General features: G+C 37.6%; 1 protein-coding gene across 1 annotated transcript in view; it reads left to right on the top strand.

Annotated features, from left to right (window-relative positions):
* Positions 1-22,349, top strand: part of LOC117569987 (uncharacterized) — a 34,259-nt gene extending 11,910 nt beyond the window's left edge. Inside the window, exons 2-4 of the mRNA XM_034251367.2 lie at positions 19,214-19,880; positions 19,991-20,119; positions 21,130-22,349. Coding sequence (XP_034107258.1) covers positions 19,415-19,880; positions 19,991-20,119; positions 21,130-21,716 — 1,182 coding nt within the window. The 5' untranslated portion in view covers positions 19,214-19,414 and the 3' untranslated portion in view covers positions 21,717-22,349. The remainder of the gene's footprint in view (positions 1-19,213; positions 19,881-19,990; positions 20,120-21,129) is intronic.
* The last annotated feature ends 481 nt before the right edge of the window (positions 22,350-22,830 follow it).

Here is a 22,830-nt window from a genome sequence, read left to right as displayed (position 1 = left end):
TGACAATGCAAACAAACAGAGCTTGGAAGTGAGAAAAGCCAAAGCGACGATTCACTTGGAGAATCGCCAGAAGAAGCCGAAGAAGAAGAAGACGAACACATAGTCCACACTCTGCGGAATGTCTTTGTATATATATGCATATTAAAATTTGCTTATACCAAAAGAAGCTGGAGAGAGTGAGAGGGAGAAGGGGACAGAAATCGTAGTCTGAGTGTGTCTACCTGCAGTTTGTCTTAGGCGGCTTTTGTTTGGTTTCCGCTTCACACTTCACTTGAGCAATGGGGTCGAAGGCAGGAGCAAGGGACGCCAGGGAGAGCCAGAAGAGTTGCTGTTGTTGCTGCTGCTGCGGTTTATGTGACATGCGGGCGACGGGCACAATTTTTGCTTGGCAGGTGAGCGGCAGCGCAAAACCGGGCGTGGCAAGCACAGAAGTCATACAACAACGCAGCAACAACAGCAGAGACAACAAGAAGTAAGAAAGCTACTGTCGAGTGTGATCGACTGTGATATACCCGCTAACCAATTTCAATAGAAGATAAACGGTACGGTGTTTTATTAAAAATATACCAAATTGAAATACCGAAAATATACTAAAAATATACCGTTGGTTGCATTTGTGTATATACTTTTGCTTTCAAAATATATCACAGAGTACAAAATATACTATAACGTGAAAAATATACTATAAAGTTCAAAATATACCAGATAGCTAATAAAATATATATATATATATATATATATATATATATTTTTTTTTATATGTATATATATTTTCTGTAGGTCCAAAAATATAATAACCTTCTATCCTATGGGTAACGTGTATAATAACATCAAGACAACATACTGCCAATAGCGCAAAATATACTACAACGTTCAATATATACCACATTGTCAACCAATTCACAAACGTATATGTTACATACATATATTTCCTGTAAGCGCAAATTGATAAAACCCTTCAATGCGATGGGCAGCGGGTATAAAAACATCAAGACAATTATGACAACATACTGTCAAGAGTACAAAATATACCATAACGTTAAAAATATACTATAAAGTACCATATACCTCATTGTCAACCAATTTACAAACGTATGCATACATATATTTCCTGTAAGCGCAAATTGATAAAACCCTTCTATGCTATGGTTAGCGGGTACAAAAACATCAAGACAACAACAACCGAGAGACAACAACAACAACTGCCAACTTGTCATACAAAACGACTGTGCGACAATCAATGGAATTTATATGTGGCAGCAACAGCCACAGCAGTGAGCGAGTGAAACGAAACGAAACTGAGCCCGAATCCAAACCCAACTCCTGCTCCTGCCGCATTTCTCTCCTGCTCGCTCTCTGCGTGTGTACTTAAACATTTTTAACGCCATTTGATGCCTTTTCACACATCACGAGGAAGCGAAAAACAAACAGCCAAACTCAAGAAACACTTAGTCAGTTCGACCCCTCCCATTTCCTCTCAGCTCGCTGCCACTTGTCTTTTGTCCATGAGTGTGTGCGTATGTGTGTGCTTATCCTTGAGTTCATTCCATCACACACACATTCACACGCTCACGCACAGAGACAAACATTTGATCCTGGCAGCAAGTCGCTTAATGCTTTCTGTGGTTTTGTGTTTACACTAAACGGCATAGCTAAACCAAGAACCAAAACCCCAAACCCAAAGCCAACAAACCAAGACAAACCCTCGTTACTCCTTCCTTACTCCTTACTCCTTGCTTTGTGCGTTGACTGTATTGAATTTCACGCATCATTTGCCAAAGGCTGCTTTTTGAGGGGTTTTTGGCCTCGGACATGTGTGGGTGCAACTTTTGCAACTTTGCGACTTTTGCGGCTTGTGTTTGTTTTAAATTAAAACAAATAGAAACACACACTTACACACACACACACTCATACCACTCATTGTGTGGTTAGGTGTTAGACTCCGCATTTAATTTCAGACAGGTGCAAGAACTTGTGAGCCAAAAAAGGTGAAAAGGTACGATGTGCCAAGAAATGTAATACGCTTTTGCATATTTGGCAATTGGATTTGGGTTAAGGCTTCTGTGGCTGCCAAAATGAAGTGGAAACCTATAAAAATGCCAGAGAGAAAGCATACAGAATGCGAAACAAATAAAGGGTCAGGCAAAGGGGGGAGAGAGAGAGGGTTTAGAATGTGCATACGTTATATGATTATCTAATTTAATGATTCTGTTGAAATTTTCAGAATATTAACTTGAAATAGTAAACGAGTAGATTAGCAAACATCAGAGTCTTGGCTTTGAAAATGTGAGTTTAATTCTGTATTATATATTTGATTAAGCAAAAGGAATATTGTGCATCATTATAAGTATGGAATTATATTAGATTATAAATTTGTTACCATTTTTGTAATGTTGTAATTTTCGAGTTAATAGCTGCGAAAAAATACTGAAATACTATGGTTTTATCTTTAATCGGAAATTATAGTTTCAACACAATATTTTGTATTGGTAACTGTGAACAATAAATTTACAATATAAATATGAAAGTGTCATCCTTAAACTGAACTTATAGTTTCAATAATAATATTCAAATATAAATATCAAAGTATCATCCTTAGCCTGTAATTATAGTTTCAATACCTACGATTTTGTCAGGTTACAGGTTCAATAGAGTTCAGCCACGGTTCCCCTATATACGATAATTATACGCGTAGTTTATTCAACTTGGCCCTTTTGATGGTTATTTTCATGCACTTTATTCGCTTTTATTTTATAAAGCAGGCAGCAGGCAGACACAAAGCGATTCGATTGTGTCGACTGCCTTTTCAACCCCAAAAACCACAAACAGACAGCACGTAATTAAAGAGATACGCATCTATCGGCTATTTATATATAGTACATTTCTATCTATAGAGCCGTGGTCAGTTTTTGTTGGTTTTGTCCCAATGCTGATTAATGTAGATTGCGGCCCAAATGTGTGCACGTTAGCATTAAAAATTGTTCGACTTTTATTAGAGCAATTAAATTGTGGTTACAGACGAGGCGCAAAAAAGAAAAAAAACAACAAATGAAAGAAAGAAAGAGTTGAATATCTGGTAAAATATACGAGAAGTATTTGCGATTTAATGTGCAGCAATTTTCACTCAACAATGGGACAGTCGAGTTAACCATGGGACAGAGCCGACTAACTGCGCAACTATTACCAGCAATGAAGACATATACTCGTATATATTTTTTATTTTGCCTCTTTTTTTGGGTAGAAGGGGCAACTGCTCAACTAATTAGCCATCATCATCAGCGGCGTCGACGGCGTCTCTACACATTTTCCATCAGACACGAAACAGTTAACTGCATTTGGTTTGGGTTCTTGGCCGCGTCTCTAAACCGCAGGTACATGAGGGTTACACACACTCGCACACACACACACTGGGGCACAACTTTGAGGCGGGTGTTAGTAACTAAATTAGCGGCTGGCCGCAGAGCAACAAATACTCAACGTTGAACGTTTGCTACGTTTTTTTTTCTTTTTTTCGGCCATCTCTCTGGTTTTGGGTTTTGGTTTCTTTCTTTTCTCTCTCACTTTTTTTCTTTCCATTCTGTTGCAACCACAAATTATTGAGCCGCCGTGTGTTTTAGTTGTTGTTCTCTGCCATTGTCTGCCGCTTAATTTCCAGTTGCAGTTGCAGCAGTTGTCTGGGCTAATACAGACATCTTTTTGGGCTCCGAGGTCGGAGTGGAGCGAACACTTTTAGATAAAAGGTTTTTCATGTCGTCTCCATTTCAAACTCAAACCAAAAACAGAAATTCATTCTCATAGCCGGGGTGCAAAAAGGCAGCAGCTAAAAGAAAACGGTAGTCATCAGACTTGTAAGTTCTTCTCCAACTGTCTCGTCACTCGAGAAAACTTTTAGTGGAAACCGTTGGACAGCAAATTATGCATGCAGTTGCTTAGAGACGGACTGTGAGTGCAGAAGCTGAGGCGGGGGACAGACGGAGGGAGGCGACGTTTTTTAAAAGCCCACAGTTTATTAATGTTTGTCCAAAAATTTAAGTGTCTGTCTGGCATTTGGCCTCTCTCGCTCATCTGCTTCGCTTTTATGTGATTTAAGTTGGCTAAAATCATTTCGTCAGTCATTAATTTACCCAAGACGTCAAAAGCGAGTTATTAGCGTGCGGCTCTCTGTCAAACACGTTTCCACTTAGAGAGAAGAGAAGTTGAGAATCGCTGCAGGCCACTTTTGCCGCCTTCCTGCTATCTTTCTCCTACCGACAGAAGTTTCTACTGAAGAAGCTCTCTGGAATGGTCTGCTGTCGAAATGACAACAAATTAGACAGTTAATGTTAACAATCTTTTATGATATTTACATTTGGAAAATTGTTTATTGTTTTTTCTTCTTTCGTTTTCATGATCTTTGCCGACAAGAATGTGAAAACTATCGTGGCAGCTTTATTTAGGCTGAGAATTGAGTTGGAAAGCTGAGATTTTCAAAATTTAGAAATTAGTGGGGTTTTCTTTATGTGGGATGACGCATTAGAGATTTCAACAGAAAGAGTAATAAAGAAAAGGTATTTAAAATATTTTTGGAAATTAATTGAAATTGTAGAAGGAAGGAGAAATAATAAAAAATTTGCTTAAATATAATTTTTTTTTTTCCTAAATAGTCTAATTAAACATAAATTGTCAAAATTCGACCTTTTTATACAGAACACCAATTTTGGTATAGAATCTTTCGATATACTAGAGATATGTTGTAAAGATATAAAGTGCAGAAGGTTGTGATTAAAATGTTTTTGTAATTTGTAAGTTGTGTTAATATTTACATTTGTGGTGTATACACACTTAATAAAACAACACGAATTGTAGCTTAGCGTCCGATTTATTCTGCTGCTCGATCAAGACTGACCGCGTAGCTTAATTATGTATAACATAGAATGTGAAATAGAATGAGAGGAATGATAATATATCGAGAAAGAGTTCGGATAGCCGAGAGAGCGTCACGTTAATATATATGTGTGTATGTGTGTAGGCACACGTCCTACTACATATTTTTTGTGAGTCGTGAAAAATAAAATAAAACTACATACTTTAAAATTAAGATGCTCTTTCAAAAAACTTATTTGAAAATATAGAAATATTAACAAAAGGAGAAAATGTACATATATCATAATTTTTACTGGAAACTAATTTAAAACATGAATAAGAATTAAAAAAAAAAATTTTTTTTTGCGTTCTTAAAAAATATGATGTAATATATTAATAATATATTTCTATTTCTCTTCTGTTCGACTTTGTTCTATTCAAACTTAATCATAATTGAAATTACCAAATAATATTTTCAAATATATATAATCTATAGCCTATTTTTATCTCTGTTTTTTTATAACGTATATGCTATATATATATTTCTATATAAATTATTTCTAATAAATTTGAATGAAATCTCAAATAAAATTGGAAAATCTTTCTTTTTAAAGATATTTTCTAAAATATTTTAACTTTACTTGCCTTTTTCTACGTCAGTTGCTCTGTATTATATATCGATCCTAATCAAATTAAATCTTATAACTATGTTAGTCAAAGTTGAGTCTGCTTTTCTTGCCACACTTGAACTTCTACTCAATTTATATATTCTCTAGTTAAAAGTGCGCTTGACTAACTATCGAAATACTGTAAGTGTGTGTGTTTGTAGTAGGAACTAGAACTATGTTGGGAACAACCACATAAATGGTATCCGCAGCTGCGAAAATATCTATTATAATAGTTTTGAGAACGCCTCCTCCTTTGCCTTCTCATAGTTATAGTTGAAGCTTGTTTTTGCCTTTTTAAGCAACAGAAACAGGAACTAAGTACTATGGGGAAATCTGGGTCAACAGCTGGCGCAAATAGTTATTCCGCTTAGTTGGTGGTACTTCCTCTGCCCCCCTTTCCATTCCCCTCCTTCCCTTCCCTTTCGTTCATAACCCAAGCTTCTAGCTTGACTTATCTGCTGAAATGTCGAATAGCTGCCATTTCCATTTAGCGTTGTTTTTGTTTTTTTTTTTTATACTATATTCTATCTGTCGGTACTGCTTTTTTTTGGCCATTTTAAAGTGGTGCATTGGCCTGGCCATCAATCATTTTAGCCAAAGAGGAACGGAACGGAACGAAGCTTAGCCTCAGCCTCAGTGGCGTTGAGCTGTCGACTCGAATGCGTATCAGGGGGCGTATCACATGGGCTGTCTGCCACGCCTCCCGCCGCATGTCAACAATACAAATGATGGGCGCGTTTCACGACGAGTGGGCGTGGCACAGACAACACAGCGGCAGCTAACTGTAATAGAGATAAATTCGCATCATTTTTTGTTGGGCTGTGATAAAAAAAAAACAACAGCAAAGCAGCAAATAAAAATCAGTCGAATGTGCTGTGAGATACCCGTTACCTATTGGGAATTAAAACAAAAAAGAATATACCGAATTTATATACCGCAAAAATACTAAAAATAAACCAAATACTATATACGTTATGCTGATTTAGTACTTAAAATATACCAAAGGCTATATATGGTATTTTCATATAGTACTTAAAGTATTCCAAAGAGGTAGAAATATACCAGATTGTTAACTGAAGCATTGCAGTAGGCTTAATTTGCCATACACCAATTTTTCTTAAATAACTTCTAAAATTGTTATCCCATCACAACCAAATTCTCAGGAATCATAAATACTATATGGTGGTTATTATTGTCTATACCGAAAAGCTTAAAAATTACGCTTGTTATTCCATTTTTGTCAACGGACAGACGGGCGGACATTGGTATATCGTCTCAGCTGTTTATGCTGATCAAGAATATATGTATATACTTTATGAGGTTGGAAATGCCTTCTTCTGCCTTCAAAATAAATTTCCTGACGGCACAAAGTTATAATACCCTTCTACCCTATGATTTCCCGGTATAAAATTGAAAGCAAAGCACGAGTACAGTGAGTACGAGCAGTGCACGCACAGCTACGATTATAGAGTAGAAAGGGGAGGGAGGAGATGTTTTTCCCTCCTCTCTCCCGTTCTCCCGTTCTTCTTCTCCCCGCTGACAATGTCATTCGGCGAGCACTTTTAATGATGCCTCAACGCAAGGTGTTTTGCAAGCTGTGGCAGCAGCTGCCGGGCATCAGCTTGTAATCCGCTGGCCACAAGAGCGTGCCACGCCCCCACTCCGCCACCCACTCCCCCACCTCTGGCGTGCTCAGCCTACGTTACGTGCGATTATTATCATCAATTTTCCGGCGAGTGAGTGAGTGATGATTGTGCCAAAAAGAACCTAACGGAAACCGAGCACTCCACTTGCCTCAATTGTTCTTGTTGTTGTTGTTGTTGTTGGGGGAGTGGAAGGTATGCCAGCCAAGAGACAACAACAACAACTTCGAGTCCAACTCCAAACTCGAACTGGCGACTGCGACTCGAAAGCGTTAAAACGAACTCAAGTGGAAAACAATCTAATTTGCTAAAATTCCTTCCGCTTTAGTCCAATCCCAGTCGCTGTCTCTGTCTGTTTGTCTTTCCGTCTCTCTCTCTCTCTCTCTATGTTTCTGTTCTTGTTGCCTCTTTGAACCTCGTTGTGTATTGCCTGCCATTTTCCTTCAACTCAATTAAAGTTGATGGCAACATTTTCCTCATCGCTGTTTGTTGTTGTTGTTTGCTGCCTTGTTGTTGACGTTTTGCTTAGCCAATATTGTTAACTGCTTTTTGGGTTTATTTAGTTTCTGCTTCTGCTTGTTTTACGAGCTTCAAAACCGTTTTCCTCCGCCTCGCAATATATATAAATTTATTTGCTTATAATTTAATTGAAGTCGACTCGTAGTCTAGAACTTGTTATTCGTTGATGAATTCTGCAACCTCCCCTACCCCTACCCTAAAAGTTTTCCTCTTGGCTCAAATGACAGTTATGCATAAACTTTGACTCTTGTTTGTCCATTGAGAGACTTAATTTGTTTGCACTTGAATTCTCAAGTATTTATGCACTCAAGTCTCAAGTTTAATAATAACACACATGCGATTTCGAGTTCGTATTCATATTATTCTAATTATGAATTGATTAGATTTGTTCTCGCTTTGTTGCACACACAACAATTGTGTATTTGAACTAACTTGAGGTTTAATTAGTTGCTAATTTAATTACCAGTAAAATTCGACAATAACATATTGGAATTTGTGCATTTTAATCCATGTTCAATAAAGTCTGCACAGTTGGATAAATAATTATAATTATTTATTCGAAATATGTCTCTTTGTTTAATTAGAGATTGTGATTGGGTAAATTATTTATATAAATTTATTTGGTATACATTTATTTTATAATTGCATCTGCAAAGGAGTAAAGATATCAGATTTCTAACTATATTTATATGAATTTATTTTATTTTATTTGGTAACTTTGGCAACTCCTTCTGCCAAGATTTCTCAAGCCTAATATACAACCAAATTTATTTATATGAATTTATTTCAATTAATTTACTTTTGTTTTGCAAGGCTATTCTAAAGCTTCATTTTTTTATAGAAATTTAATTTGACTTTGTTTTGCATTTACTTCTTTAAAGGATTCGTAAACATAATTTCTATCTATATCTATCTATATTACTATTAATATTTTATTAAATATCTAATTTTATTAAAATGCCATTTCTTATTGCAATGCGATGAGGCAAAGCAACTATGGCCTTCAGGTTTACTTTATGAAAAAGTATCTCAGGCTTAATCAATAATTTAATTTATTTATATGATTTTATTTTATTTTGCTTTATTTGTATTTGTTTTGCAATTGCTTCTCAAAAGATTTCTTAAGCCTAATAAAAACTAAATTTATTTATATAAATTTATTTGATTTGTTCATTTGCTACATTATTTGCAAAGGTTTCTCAAACAAAATCTTCGACTTTATTTATTTCTTTGAAATTATTTTATGTTATTTGTTTTTGATCTGCAACGGCAAAGGTGACTCAATAAATATAGTTATAGAGCATATTTATTGATATGAATTTATTTTGTTTGCATTTCTTTCTCTCAAACAATATTTAATTAAATCTGAGTTTGTCAAACAACAATATCCACCTCTATTGTTATTTATTTTTCTATAGCTCGTCTAGCTGTCCATCTTTCGTGCCACTCTCACAACTGTCCCCTCAAGTGCCACACTTGGATCTGGGGTATAGTATAAGTATGAGTTGATAAGCTGTGCATATATCACAATAGATACATCTCTGGCCCCTTTTCGCCTTGCACGCTTCGGCAATTTCTCTATTAGTTGCTCGTTTCGTTGACCTTTTGCCATTTTCGCTGACCTTCTCTCTCCCCATTTCTCTCTGTGTGGCAGGACATGCGTTAATCTATTGTTTTTGGCAGCCAAGCAGGCAACATACGATGACATATCCAATACTCTCCTCCCACTCCGCGCTGCCAGCTGGTATTATCACTTTTTGCCTGACAAAACAAAAATACTGAAATACATATATGGTATATATGGTATATCAGGCTCGGCCTTAAATTGTATATGGATTGAGGGTATGAAATCCGTCTTCCCCCTTGTAGTTGGGACATTAATGTCATGGAAAATGTTTTGCTGGCGATTGGAAAATTGTTTGTCTTTGGCTCTGTGTGTGTGTGTGTGTGTTTGCCCAGCCCAGCTTGACATTGTGTTATCCTTGTAGCCAAAGCTGACCGTTGTCCTGTCGCAGCAATCACGGAGTGTGGGAGAGAGAGAAGGGGTTTCTCTCTCTATCTCTCTCTCGCTCTCTGCGTAGTTTATGACTTCACGGCCTCTTGATATATGAGGCATTTGCATGTGCTATAAATTATTGTTGAGTTTGTGCGGCACGAGCTTGGCTTTTACTCATTTAATATTCATAAATTTTGAGTTGGCAAAAACACAGCAGGAAAAAGGCTCCAAAAGAAAAACAGACAACAGCAATGTGTGTGTATGTGTATGTGTGTTTGTGTGTGTGTGAGTGTGGAAATTGTCTCTCTGCGAAATAAAGCCGACTAATTTGGACTGTTGGTTTGTCATTTGTTTAAGACACACTCTCTGCTCTTCTCCCTTGGCCACCCCCGCTGCATAATCCATATAATCCGCCTACAGCCACGCCTCCCCTTGCCCTCTCTCCCCCCCGCATACTCGATGTGCGCCTGCTAATTGTTTTATGTGCCAAGATTTGTGTCTTCTGTCGTGTTGAAGCTTTTTGTGTGTGCCTCAGCCGCCCTAAACATGTTTCTAGCCCTGCCACGCCCACTCGCATAGCAGTTATTGTTACGCCCGAAGACAAAGAGTGTGTGCAAGTGTGTGTGCGAGGTCTTGTTTTCACTTGCTTTTCGATTAGAACGCGTCTGCTAACAACATGGAATTAATTCGTTTTATGTTTCCTGTCCCAATGGCGGTTCAATGTATTTACGACTAAATACACTGCGCGAAAATAGACTGTGCTAATTGTAAAGTAACTTAAATACACTTCATAATGGTTTTAAAATTATATATTATGCTAGCTTCTACAAATACCAATTTCCCTTTAAATTTTATTCAACGAAATTACATAATTTGAATGTGTCTAAATTTTTTGGGTTCTATTCTATTTCTATTTATTGATAAATACTTAGAAAAAAGGGGAAAAAAATGATAAATTTATTACGTAAGCACAATAAAAACTGTAATTAAATGCAATTATAGATGAAAAGAAGAAAATAATACTAAAAATAACTGATTAACTAACCTTTCATCTAATCTGATGCGGTTCTATTTTTGTTTTTCTCCGAGACCACGCAAAGAATGCTAAGTTGAAATATTCCTATAGTTTTTAATTATTAAATTTCTTTAACATAAATAATATTTTATTTCGTATACATTAATTATCGTTTTTATTCTTTAAAAGTTTTACCAATAATCCTTTAATAATTTTATTACATTCATTTTTATAGAACTAAATTAATTATCATAACTTCTTTACTCAAAGGCATTAAATAAAAAAATAAATGATGAATAGTTATATGCAATTGCGAATACTATCGAATACTATAATAATATTAAATACTTCACTTTTGTTCTAAAAATAAAGTAAAACCACCTTTTCTCGCAGTGCATTATCTAGCGTGTATCTCTTGGATACACGCGCTGCTTTTGCTGCTGCTGCTGCTTACGCCTACATATTGATTTTCGTATTTATTTTGCGCTTTCTGCTGCTTTTCATTACATTTCGCTGATGATTTCTATTGGCCCTGTGGACCTCGCAAGACGATTCCAACTCTCCAGCTCCAACTCGAACTCGACTTTTGTTTTGTGCCTTGCAGCACTGCCTTTTGTGCGTAGTCTTCATCTTCACTTCGCCTTTTCCTATTCCCGCTTTTGCTTCTATTTATGTTCCAAGCTTTTTTTCATTTCATTATTTTTTTTTTTGCTTTTTCCTGCAAGAAAAATGATTGCAAGCAAAGTGCCTGGGCAAAAGGTGAGCAGCACCTGAAGCCGCATCCCAATCCCGTTCTCAGTCCTGCTGCTGCTGCTTTTGCTTTTGCTGCTGCTGCGTGTGTGGCCCGCGGCTGCCTGGCAAATCTATCAACTCCTGCTGCCATCTTTGCTCCCTCTCTCTCCTCTTTCTGGTTGTGTGTGGCTTCTTTATTGAGTTTGTGCGCCAGCAAATTGCATTAGACACTTGCCACACAGAGAGAATGAGAAAGAAAGACTGTGGCCAAGCTTTAAAGAAGCTGCAGCTGCAACTCGAAATTACATTTCACATTTAACTATTATATCATATCATAAATATGCAAACGAAAAAAAGAGACCCCAAATTCAATTTGAAAAATGAAATAAAATATAAAATTTTCTTTCATTTTTTTTTATGGCTATGGCTCAACAAGTGCGTGTGTGTTTGATTGGCATCCTTTTTCAATCATCAAACGGCGCATAGAACAAAGGCAGAGGCAGCGTTTTGTTTGTAACTCGATCGCCCACATTTCTCTATCTATCCCTCTTTCTCTCCCTCTCTCTCTCTCGGTTTCTTAAGCACTTCTCTCGCTCCAGTTGCAGCTCCAGTTTCTCCCCCACACACAAAACTCAAAATGCTCTTGAGCTGAGCCCAGTTGAGCTGTGTGAGAAGCTGCAGCATTAATGTCTTATTGACAGCTCAGGATTAGAATGAAGCCAAGTGGCTGCCCTGCTGAGTGAGCTGTTGTAGTGTGTGTGTGTGTGTTTGAAAAGGGATTATAAAGCGATTTGTTTGTCGAAAATTATGAATCTGTGTGTGTTTCTGTGTGTGTGCTAGGAAGCCTGGCAGACAGCCAGGCAGCAAGTCGTCACAGCTCAACTCAGCTCAACTCAAGTCAGTTAGCTCTCAAGCAGCTCTCCCACACGCTGTGTGTGGTTCTTGTCTGTCAGTCAGCGTCAGTGTTTTTGAGTTTTCAGTCTTCAGTCGTCGGTGGCCAATCCCCAAAGTTGTTGAAATTGTTTGGAAGCCGGCTTTATGTTGTTTATACCCTGCACACAATGCAAATGGGTAGGCAAATATACAAAACCTGCTGCGACTGACCCGAAAATAAACATTCTTTAACATACTATTGACTTTTTGGAAAGAGGAATAATTTTATAGCTGACTCAATATGTCAGTTAAATTATAATTTAAATTGTAAACTTATACATTATGTATTGAATGTAAAATTCTCAAAATTTCATGAGGTTTTGCTAATAAACAAAAAAGTTATATACAATATTATTTTAACTTTTTGTAAATGTTTGTCAAAGAAGATTCATTTTATAGCAGCCAGTATTATAGTTAAATTATAAATTAATAAGATCTGCAAATTTCAACGAAGTTACATATAATATTGGGATTTTTTCAAGTGTTTGTCAAAGAAGACTAATTTCATAACAGTCTCAATATTTTACTTAAATTACAAATTCATTTCTAGTCGTACACATTAAGTATTAAATTTTAAATTCTTAAAATTTTATGAATTTCTATTCATAAGCAAAAAACTTACATTCACATTTAGTAGGGTATATTTCAGCTTAGCAATACACGCAGCACTGCCTTTAACCTCCTTTCTTTTATATAAATTTTGATCAATTTTGACTTGAGCATTGGGCTTAGGCAAATTGTTTTTCGGCTTATAGTTGAGCTAGTTAGAGACAGTTTGAGGAATGAAGAAAAACATACGAAACGATGTGATTCAAAAGTTGCCTAAAAATGACATTCAAATAGTTGTGACTAGGCTTATCTGCAGCCACAAGACAAACAATTCTGCCTAATCTAAGCAACAATTTTAATGGCTACATTTAAATAACATCTACTTTCAGCTTATCTAAACTCAGTTTTCCGTTTTCAATTCTTCTTCTCCAGCTGCAACATCAGTTTACTTCATTAGCTCAGTTTATCAATGTTATGCGGACGTTGACAATACAACGATCTCCAACGATCGATAGAAGAGATCGACCAAATTTCATTCGAATTTGAATTTGAATACGAATTGGCAATAAAACGCCAAGTTTATCAGTTGTTGAAGTGTCTCTTCTCCTCTCGGGACAGAGTCAGAAACAGAGACAGAGATAGAATGTTGACCAGTTTTTCCCTTCGAACAACTTGTTATACAACTCTATTAGTTTTCCCAATGCAATGATGTGCATACAAATCAACTAATTTGCTTTTGAAATGCAACTCAACTACTTGAGTGAGACTCGAACATATCGTTTCTGTGTCCCCACAATTAATGTAAATCTGTGTGTATTCGACTTTTGGCTATTTTTTTTATCGTTGTGCGGCATTTGAATAAAATTTCAATTTTCATGCATTCGATTTGGACAAAACGACTAACTGAAAGTTTATCCCCGTTTATCATTGTCTTGTCTGCAGGGGACAGACTCCAAAAAATGAAAAAAGAAAAGAGACAGTCAGACAGATGGAGAGAATGAACGTCTGTCTCTCTTGGCAATGCCATTATATTTTTGCTAGTTAACTCAATTACTTTGTTGCAAATGCTTTTGGCCATTACCTACGACACCAGAAACGAAGCGGGAGAGAGAGAGAGCGAGAGGAACATCGAAAGCTGCTTTCGGTCCAGTCATCATGACAGGCGAGTCGAGTCGAGTCGAGGCCAAGTCTATCTATTTCCCAGCTTCATTATTAGTGCAAATTATGGTATCTTCTCTCTACTTCCTTTTTGTCCTTTTTACTGCCTACTGTTGTTTCATTCCCTGGGAATTGAGTTGATGACTCGTCGCCCACAGTCAAAAAGTTCTATGCGGCCAAAAAAGAAAACATAGAAAGAGAAAACAGCAAAAGCAAAAGGAGCAAATTCCAGGCACGTTTCCTTCTTCGGCTGTAACATGAACACACTCGGTTGCCGAGTGCAAGGACGACAGTCTCTCTTTCTCTCTATGTATATCCTTGTCTATGCTTTAAAACCCAGTCGAAACGGACAGCCAAGTGAAATCAAATTTGATTGTGGGTGTCAGTGGCAGTCTCTCAGTCTCAGTCTCAGTCGCAGTCTCACTCACAGTTTCAATGCTTGTCTATGTCCATGTTCATGTTCATGTCCTTCGCCAACTGACAGTTGCTGCTGAAATTAAACGCCCACGCAGCTTGTTTGACGCTCCATTATATAATGCTAACTCAGCCAGAATAAATTGGGTATGTGCAAATCTTTTTGCCATCTTTTTCTGGTTAACCAATATTTAATGCATAAATTTCTATAAATTACAATTTTTATTTTGAGTTGTTTTCAACTGGCTTTAATTTTTATTTTTGTACATTATTTATTTATAATATTCTACTTTAACTGACTTTAATCAGCTATTATCTATGTTATCGATAAATTTGTGTTATATTCAACTTGTGTTTTTATAATATTATGTATTTAATTGCAAGATTTAAGATTCATTTTTGACATTTTCATGTGCTCTTAATTAGCGTATGCATTTAAATATTTAATGCACAAATTTATATAAATAAAAAATTTATTTTTGGCAGTTTTAAATGTTGTTTATTGTCAATATTATACTCTCATTTTCAATTATCTTTAATTAGTTATTATCTATTTTCATGTTTGATGAAGTGGACTATCAAATTTTTATTTTTGGAAGTTTTTAACTATCTTTATTTGATATTAAATTTTGTTACAAAATTGTATAATATTCTTTCTTCGTTGTTGACATTTTCCACTAGTTTTTACTAGTATTTATTATTTTTGTCAAGTATCAAATGGATTTAGTTGATATTATCTATTTAAAAATATAATGCGTTCATTTCTATAAATTGCATATTTAATATTTTGTTAATTTTGAATCTGCAATATATTACAATATTTAGTTATCTATCTGCTTTCACTTTTGGCATTTTTGACTCTTTTAATTAGTTATTATCTATTCTAATATTTAATGCATAAAATTCAAATTACAATTTACAACTTCTGTATTTTGGCAGTTTCCAACTGGGTTTAATTAGTAAAATTTATTTCACAATTCTAGCTGCAATCTTTTACCCATTTTTATGTGGGTTCGTTTCGTTGTTGTTGGAGTCAAACGTCAACCAGTGAATTGTTGTATGAAATTAAAAGCCAACTGGCATTGTAAACATTTGGCAATTCTCGCCATGTTTATGTAGTTGTTTTGCAGAGACAGAGGGAGGAGAGAGAGGGGAGCATGTTGCAGGGTTGTTGTGGAGTGGCTTTTCGTATATGTTGTATTAAATTTCAATATGCAATGGCCCCATTCATATTTACACACATTTTATGCTGCGTCGCGGGGCACGAAATAAAAATATGCGAAAATAATGTTCAAACATTTGCGCTAATTAAAAAGCTGTGTGTGGGTGAGTGCGTATGTGTGTGTGTGTGCGTAAAGGGAGTGTGTGTAAATACTGCGTGCAAATACAAAAAGTATTCAACGCAATGAGACAGAAAGACAACGAGTCGTAGGACATGTGTAATTGCTTTTCAGCCCAACAATGCAGCAATAAGTTGTTGTTGTTTCTGTTGTTGTTGCTGTTGAAGTTGCTGTCGCAATTGCTATTATTGTTGTGTTTGTTTCCATTGCTCTGTTACATTGTAGCATATTTTTTTGGGTGGGCGACTTCATTGAATTGGCAGAAAAACATTTTGTGCGCTCAGGCCCGCGGCACGAAAGCGATTGAAACTGAAGACGTTTTGGACATTGGACGACGCCCACGCACTGCCATGTGGCATGTGGCATGTGGCATGGAGCATGCGGCAGCTGTGCCGGCAAAACTGTGGCAGCTGACAGCTGTCGCAACAAGCAGCGTCGTCAACTCCACTTTGCGTGGCATATCAAAGCCAAATCAAAGGGGAACTCACGTGACTTTACAATTTATTTGCGGCATGCAACAATATAAATTTATTAATAGCCCACAAGAAGAAGCATTATTGCCACCCACACACACACACAGCACCGGTTAAACCAGGTACTCATCATCGTCGTCGACGACGACTCCACCCAAGCCACAGCTGTGTGTCTGAGTTTGTTCATTCATTCAAGAAGAGATTCACATTCGCATTCACAATTCGCAATTCGCTTGCGTGAAGCTCAAAACTTCTCTTTTTCGCTCTCTGCAACTTGCGTCAATTTATGCGCATCACGTTTTCTCATTTTCGAGAATGACTAAATATCGTTTACTCCACACCGCACAATCGCATTTCCAGTTGCAGTTGCTGCTGCTGCAAAAAATATTATTTAACCATTTGCAGCGTGAAAAGTTTGCAACTTTAACTTTATGCAACCTTTCTCTCTCTTTCTTTCCTTTGCGGGGTGTGGCAGGTGCAACGGGAGTTGTTTTTTTGGTAGCCTTAGACCTCACCTGAAGTTGCATATTTCATTTGGCGTTGAAGTTCGGCAACTGCCCGAGCTGCTAATGCCAGAAACGTGCCGACTGCATCCGGATGGCACTCTCTCTTGCCCCGTTGTCTCTTTTGCCTCTTGCCACATGCCTCGCGTTGAGTCAGAGGCGTCATCTGCTGTGGGAGGACAACGTTTGGTTTGGTTTCGGGGGGGAGTTTGTTTATAACTCTAAGAAAGCAAAGTTGATTGCACAAAGTTAACTTTTAATTGCTTAATAAACTTTTATCCAATCGACAACATGCTGAATAATCATGCTCAATGCTGTCTGTGAGTTTTTAGTACCTTTTTTTAGCTGCAAATCGTGGCTGGAAAAAAATGGCCAACACTGTCTGTAACATTTCGATAAAAACCTCCCTTCACTTCGCACTCTTTTAGAGCTACGACTTCTCGGCTTTAAGTCGTTATTACACAGATGTTTATTTAACAATGCTCTTAAAAATGCAGCTACCGCGTTTTTTAGCACTCTACAAAAATTTGTAAAAATTTCAGCTTGTTATAAAAAATATTTTGGCTTTATTCGACATTACTTTTCAATATGAAATTTACGATGGTTAAAAGTCAAAGAGCTACAGGCGAATGTGCTTGACTGTTATATACTCGCTATGCATTTTTAATAAAAGTAAGAGTACGGTAAAATACCTAACTCACATGCCGAAAATACTAAATTTACTAAGATATATCAAGCTAATATACCGAAAATATTAAATATACTAAATGAAAAACATTAATTTATAAAAAGATACCAAAATCATATACTGAAATACAACAATCCGTATTATTCTTAAAATATACCAAACTTATGTAACGAAAATACTAAATCTACTAAATTCAAAACTTTATATAATTATTAAAAGATACTGAAAACACTAAATATTCAAAAGTACTAAAATTAAAAATTCCAAAATATACCGAATCTTACATTTGGTATATCAATACCAAATATGACTATCCTATGTGTATCACATAAACGAATTCCTGGTTTGTCTTCTTTTTAACATATTTTTGTTTATTAAAAAAGCGAAAATTTCGTGTCGTTTATATTTCTATACATGAATAGAGTTTTAATTTTAATATTTTATTTTATATGCTTCAGCGAAAAAGCGCATTTAATGAAATTTTTTTTAGTATTTTTAATATTGCCTTATTTCATGCAAAAATTGAAACTTATCGAGTTATTTAAGCATAACTCTTTTTGCAAAAACAAAAATTTCAAAGTATTAGCGTTATGAAAGTGAGTTTATTCATGAGCAATTTATGAAGTAATTTTCGGTTTTAATTAAATTACTGCGAAATATTTTGAATAGAAAATTTTGTTCAATACCTTACGCAGCTTTCAATTTAGCTGCACTCTTCAAAACTTGTCTAACTTGCCAGTTGAATTTTCCCATGACGCCTAACTTGATTCCTTCTATAGAAATATCCCACGCAAATTGGCTGCTCATTCTATTCGCACCTATTGATTAGCTTATTTAGCAATTGCGTATGAAATACCAAAAAGAAAAAAGGGAGTGAGGAAGGGAATAAAATACACAATCTGTGCCCCTCTCTAATGTGGCGCCACTGAGTTGAAACTGAAGTCAAATAGAAATGCAGCACTTGGCGCTTGCAAATTAGTGTTAATTTATCATGATTATTGTTTCACAACGATTCGTAAATTGAGTTCGTTTAGTCAACAGTTGCAGCAAAAGAGAGAAGAAGAAGTGGAGGATAGGAAGAGGGGTGTGGAGAGGGGGTGCCACAAGGGTCTGGGATGTTTTTAATATAGCAAATTCAAGTGGAAGCGGCAACTGTAACTAATGCTGACTTTCAGACTGATATCAAACTGTCAAGCTGTCAATTCTTGTTAGTAGCGTCGTTTTTGGGGAGTAGCTGGCAATCGCTGTGGCAAGCATAGAAAGAGATGGATGGAAGGAGGCAGGAGTATGTGGATGCTGCTCAAAAATTCAATTTCCAGCTGAAGAGAGAAACATCGATAGCAGGAGTTGGAGGTGGGAAGTGGAAGGTTGGGAGTTGGGAGTCGGGGAGGTTGGGCCACATGTATCTTGTAGCTGCTGTATCTGTGAGATACAAATTGGAAATAGGTAGAAAACAGTCATTGAAAAACGATTGCTGACATAGCTTTGGCATCTGATGCATGACTGTCTGCCTCTTGCCTGCCTGTATCGTCTCTTCAGGATTAGCACGAGCTCCACATCCACACTTCATGTTGTTACTGTGTGTGTGTATGTGTGTAGCTTAGATATGAACTGAAAAATGTGAAATGTGAATTGTGAAAGGCCCGGAAAAAAGCCGATGATATTGACAGCACAATTAAGACTTTAATTGGCATCCACTAACAATTGCAACCTTGCTCTCTTTTTTTCTCTGTCTTTCAGCGATTTAGAGGCGCCACGATACACAATGTGCCACAGGCAGCAACAAGAGCAACTCGAGCAACGGCAGCTGAAGTAGACGAAGCGTCGTTAAAGGATTGTTAGCACAGCAACGTCAAATCCCAAGCAATCGCAGTATCGTTGCTGCTTCTCCTCCTCCTGCGCCTTTCCTCCGCTACTCACTCCCCCCGCAGCACTCTCAGTATGCCATCAATTGCCAACATCAGTGTGAGTGCCAGGACAATGGTCAACATCCTGCCTGGCCAGGATGCGCGTCTCGGCTACATTGTAAATCAAGTCACAGCCGCCGCCGCCGCCGCATCCGCCTCCGCTTCAGTGTCCACCTCCACCTCCGCATCCCCGTCCACGCCTCTGCCCACATTTAGTCCGCCACGCATCGAGAGCTTGGTGGCCAGCTCAGCGGAGCAGGATTTGGCCAGCTTTGGGGATGTGACATTCGACATCTTCGATGACGATGACGATTTGTTTGGCTCGCCCATGGCCTTCGATGCCAGCGAACAAGGACTGTGGAATGGACGCTTTGTTCCGCCGCCCCCGCGTCCCCCGTTCTTTGTCGACGAACCCGTGCTGAGCGATGGCCTAACCACATGTGATTTATGCTCCTGGGCCATGCCCACCAAGAGCACATTCATGTTCGAGGGCACGATAGGTAAGCCCACAAGTCAAGCCAAGCCAACAATACTCCAATTGCACAGCAATTGTCAACAGCTTAAATTTAACTCTCTCTCTCTCTCTCTCTTTCTCTTGTTGTGTTTGCAGAGAAAGCCAGCGAATTGGGCTGGCCGCTGACGTTGATCATTGTGTCCGTGTTGTCGGCGCTGTTCGGCGCCATCATCATGATTGCCGTGGTGCGCTGCAGGCGCAAAAAGAGCTCCAACAATCGCAATGGTGAGTACGCACAGTGGGTCAAGCTTTGTTATACTACGAAATAAGTTGAGCGCATTCTAAAGCCTTTTTGTATATCCGGTAGTCAGAAAGGAGAAAGGCTTGCTAAGTTAGTGGTTAAAAATAAACAAAGTTGATTCTATAAAATAATTTTTTTATAATCTTTATGTTTATATTTTTTTTATTAGGAGATTCTATAAATTGTTGCCTAAATATATCAAGAATTATGGTATTTTTTGGTATTTTATAAAATATGTTCGGATTGTTAATGCATTCAAAGATTTCTTCTTTCTATTATTTAGTAATGAATAACTTTTGTAGAATCTATATCAAAGGACGCTTTTTCACTAAATTATAATTTTAGTGAGCAAAATTGTCCTAAAATGAATCATTATTTAGTTGAAAAACGAATGTAGATAAGTATATTGGAATATTGTTATCAATTTAGAAATAAATGAATCTGTTGTTTTTTTTAGAGAGCGTCAAAGTTTACTATTCTATTATTTTTTATAATTATTTCGCCTTTACTTACTGATATTTTGCAAGCCAAGTCTTCTAAATAATAAATAAGAAATCTTAAAATGACAAACATTAGGGTATTATTACAATGTAGCGAATTAATATACCAAAAATATTAAAATATACTGAGGACTATGGTTGTATTGCGGTATTATTCTCACAACCAACTTAAAATATAAAAATACTGAAATAAACTGAAGGCTGTGGCTTTATACTATTACTTTCAAAATATACTTAAGATTACAAAATGTATAAATATAAATAAATGTCACTGCAACTAAAGCCTGATTTGAGAAGTATAGAATTATTTCTTGAATAAATTCTAAAATTTTATCATATTCCTCTCAGTTTATTCATAAGTAACTACCGCGTATGCGAAAGTCAAGCAGCACTCGCTTGTAGCTCGCCTAACTTGTTTAGCTTTAAGCTTGCCACATCTATTGTTGCAGTTGCCACCAATGCGTGTTTTTCTTTTTGTCTATCTCTCTTTGCAGACACTCATGTGCAGTGGTGGTCGCGCAACAAACGCGCCCACGGCAACGGGGCGGGCGGCACGGGTGGCAGTGGCAGCGGAGCGCCGATTGCCGGCAGCAGTGCGCACAATAACAACAATCATCTGAGACGCAGCAACATCTACACAGCGCACCCGGCGGACAGCATACGTGGACTGCAACCGTTGCCGCTGCCGTTGCCACTGCCAATGCCAATGCCGTTGCCAATGCCGCCCACGCTGCCGGCCACATCGTCCACATCAATGTTGTCCGTGTCGCCAGCAGCAGCAGCAGCAACACTAGGCCAACAGCAGCAGCAGCAACAGCAGCCAGCACATTATTTCCATTCATATCATCATCATCATCATCATCACGCACCGCCGCCGTTGCCGTCGATGTCGTTGCCACATTACCCGCATGACTGCGACGAGGATGCTGCCTATGAGGAGCCCGAGTATCATCAGCCACAGCAACTACACAGCAGCTCCACCAACAGCAACAGCAACTCCATGTCGTCGGTCACGTCATCGCCAGCGCCCACTGAGACGAACCATTGGCCGCAGGCCGGCACCATGGTGGTCGCCAGCTGAGAGGCAGCTGACGAGCCGTGCAGCAGCACTTGGTCGCAGCGTCCGCGACGCAGCAGCCTGAGCAGCGGCTGGATTTGGCAGTGACATGTTGCACGGCAACAAAGCAACAGCAAAAGCAAAAGCGGCAGCCAATGCCAAAGCGAAAGCATCGTTGTCTACTTAAAATGCGGCTCACAAATTCTGGTGCAGATCATAAAAAGGATTACACGTAACATTTTGTGAAGTTTATTTTGTGTGTGTGTGTGTGTCAGTGTGAGTGTGGCAAACGGAAGCAGTCCATAAGGATGCACACGCTTACTATCTATACTATATACTATATACGATATATATGTATATCGCTTGTGTGTCTGCAATTGGGAAAACCGAAACGAATTTAGTGTCACTTCCACTTCCGTTTTGCAAACTATCGAAAACCAAAAGCCCGCAGACAGACGAAGCTAACAGCTAACGAGGGACACAGCGAGAGAGGGGCAAAGTGGGGTAGGGGAATGAAGAGGGAACATCATGCTCTTTACATGCCTGGCACGTTTTATCCTTTATTGCCGTTCGGCATTAGTACAGGGATTTTGTCAGATTAAAGCAAATAAAAGGCGTGCTTTTTGTTTTCCAACCGGCAACTGCCGGCTTTGCTGCTCTTCAGTTTAAATCGTTCTCTGTCTATGTGTGTGTGTGTGTGTGTGTGTATTGCCACTAAAAGCATGACAAAGGGCATATAGACACACAAATATCAAAGTAAATTTTTGTTGAACATGAAGCGTTACATGACTGCACTAAAGTGTAGAGCTCAGCCACAGTCTTACCTCACTACACATGTATTTTTGTCCATAATTACTTGATATTGCAATGTTGCCAAGTCAAGGTGATTAGTTTCTAATACGCAATCAGGCAACACAAGATTCTTGGCAAAAATAAATTCATCGTTGTTTTCTGTAAATTTCTGAGCCTGTGATTTGAGCTACAAAGCCTGTGATTACTTTGAAAATACCACTCAAAAACCTAAACACTCCTTTTCCACAAAAATCAAACCAAACATTCTGAAACAAGAAATATTAAAAGTGTTAAAAATAATTGTACTTAAATTTACTCTAACATCGATTTTTTTATCAAAATCAAA

Source organism: Drosophila albomicans, chromosome 3 (genome assembly GCF_009650485.2).
Source record: "Drosophila albomicans strain 15112-1751.03 chromosome 3, ASM965048v2, whole genome shotgun sequence".
NCBI lineage: Eukaryota > Metazoa > Arthropoda > Insecta > Diptera > Drosophilidae > Drosophila > Drosophila albomicans.
This window is presented reverse-complemented; position numbering and strand designations above follow the sequence as displayed.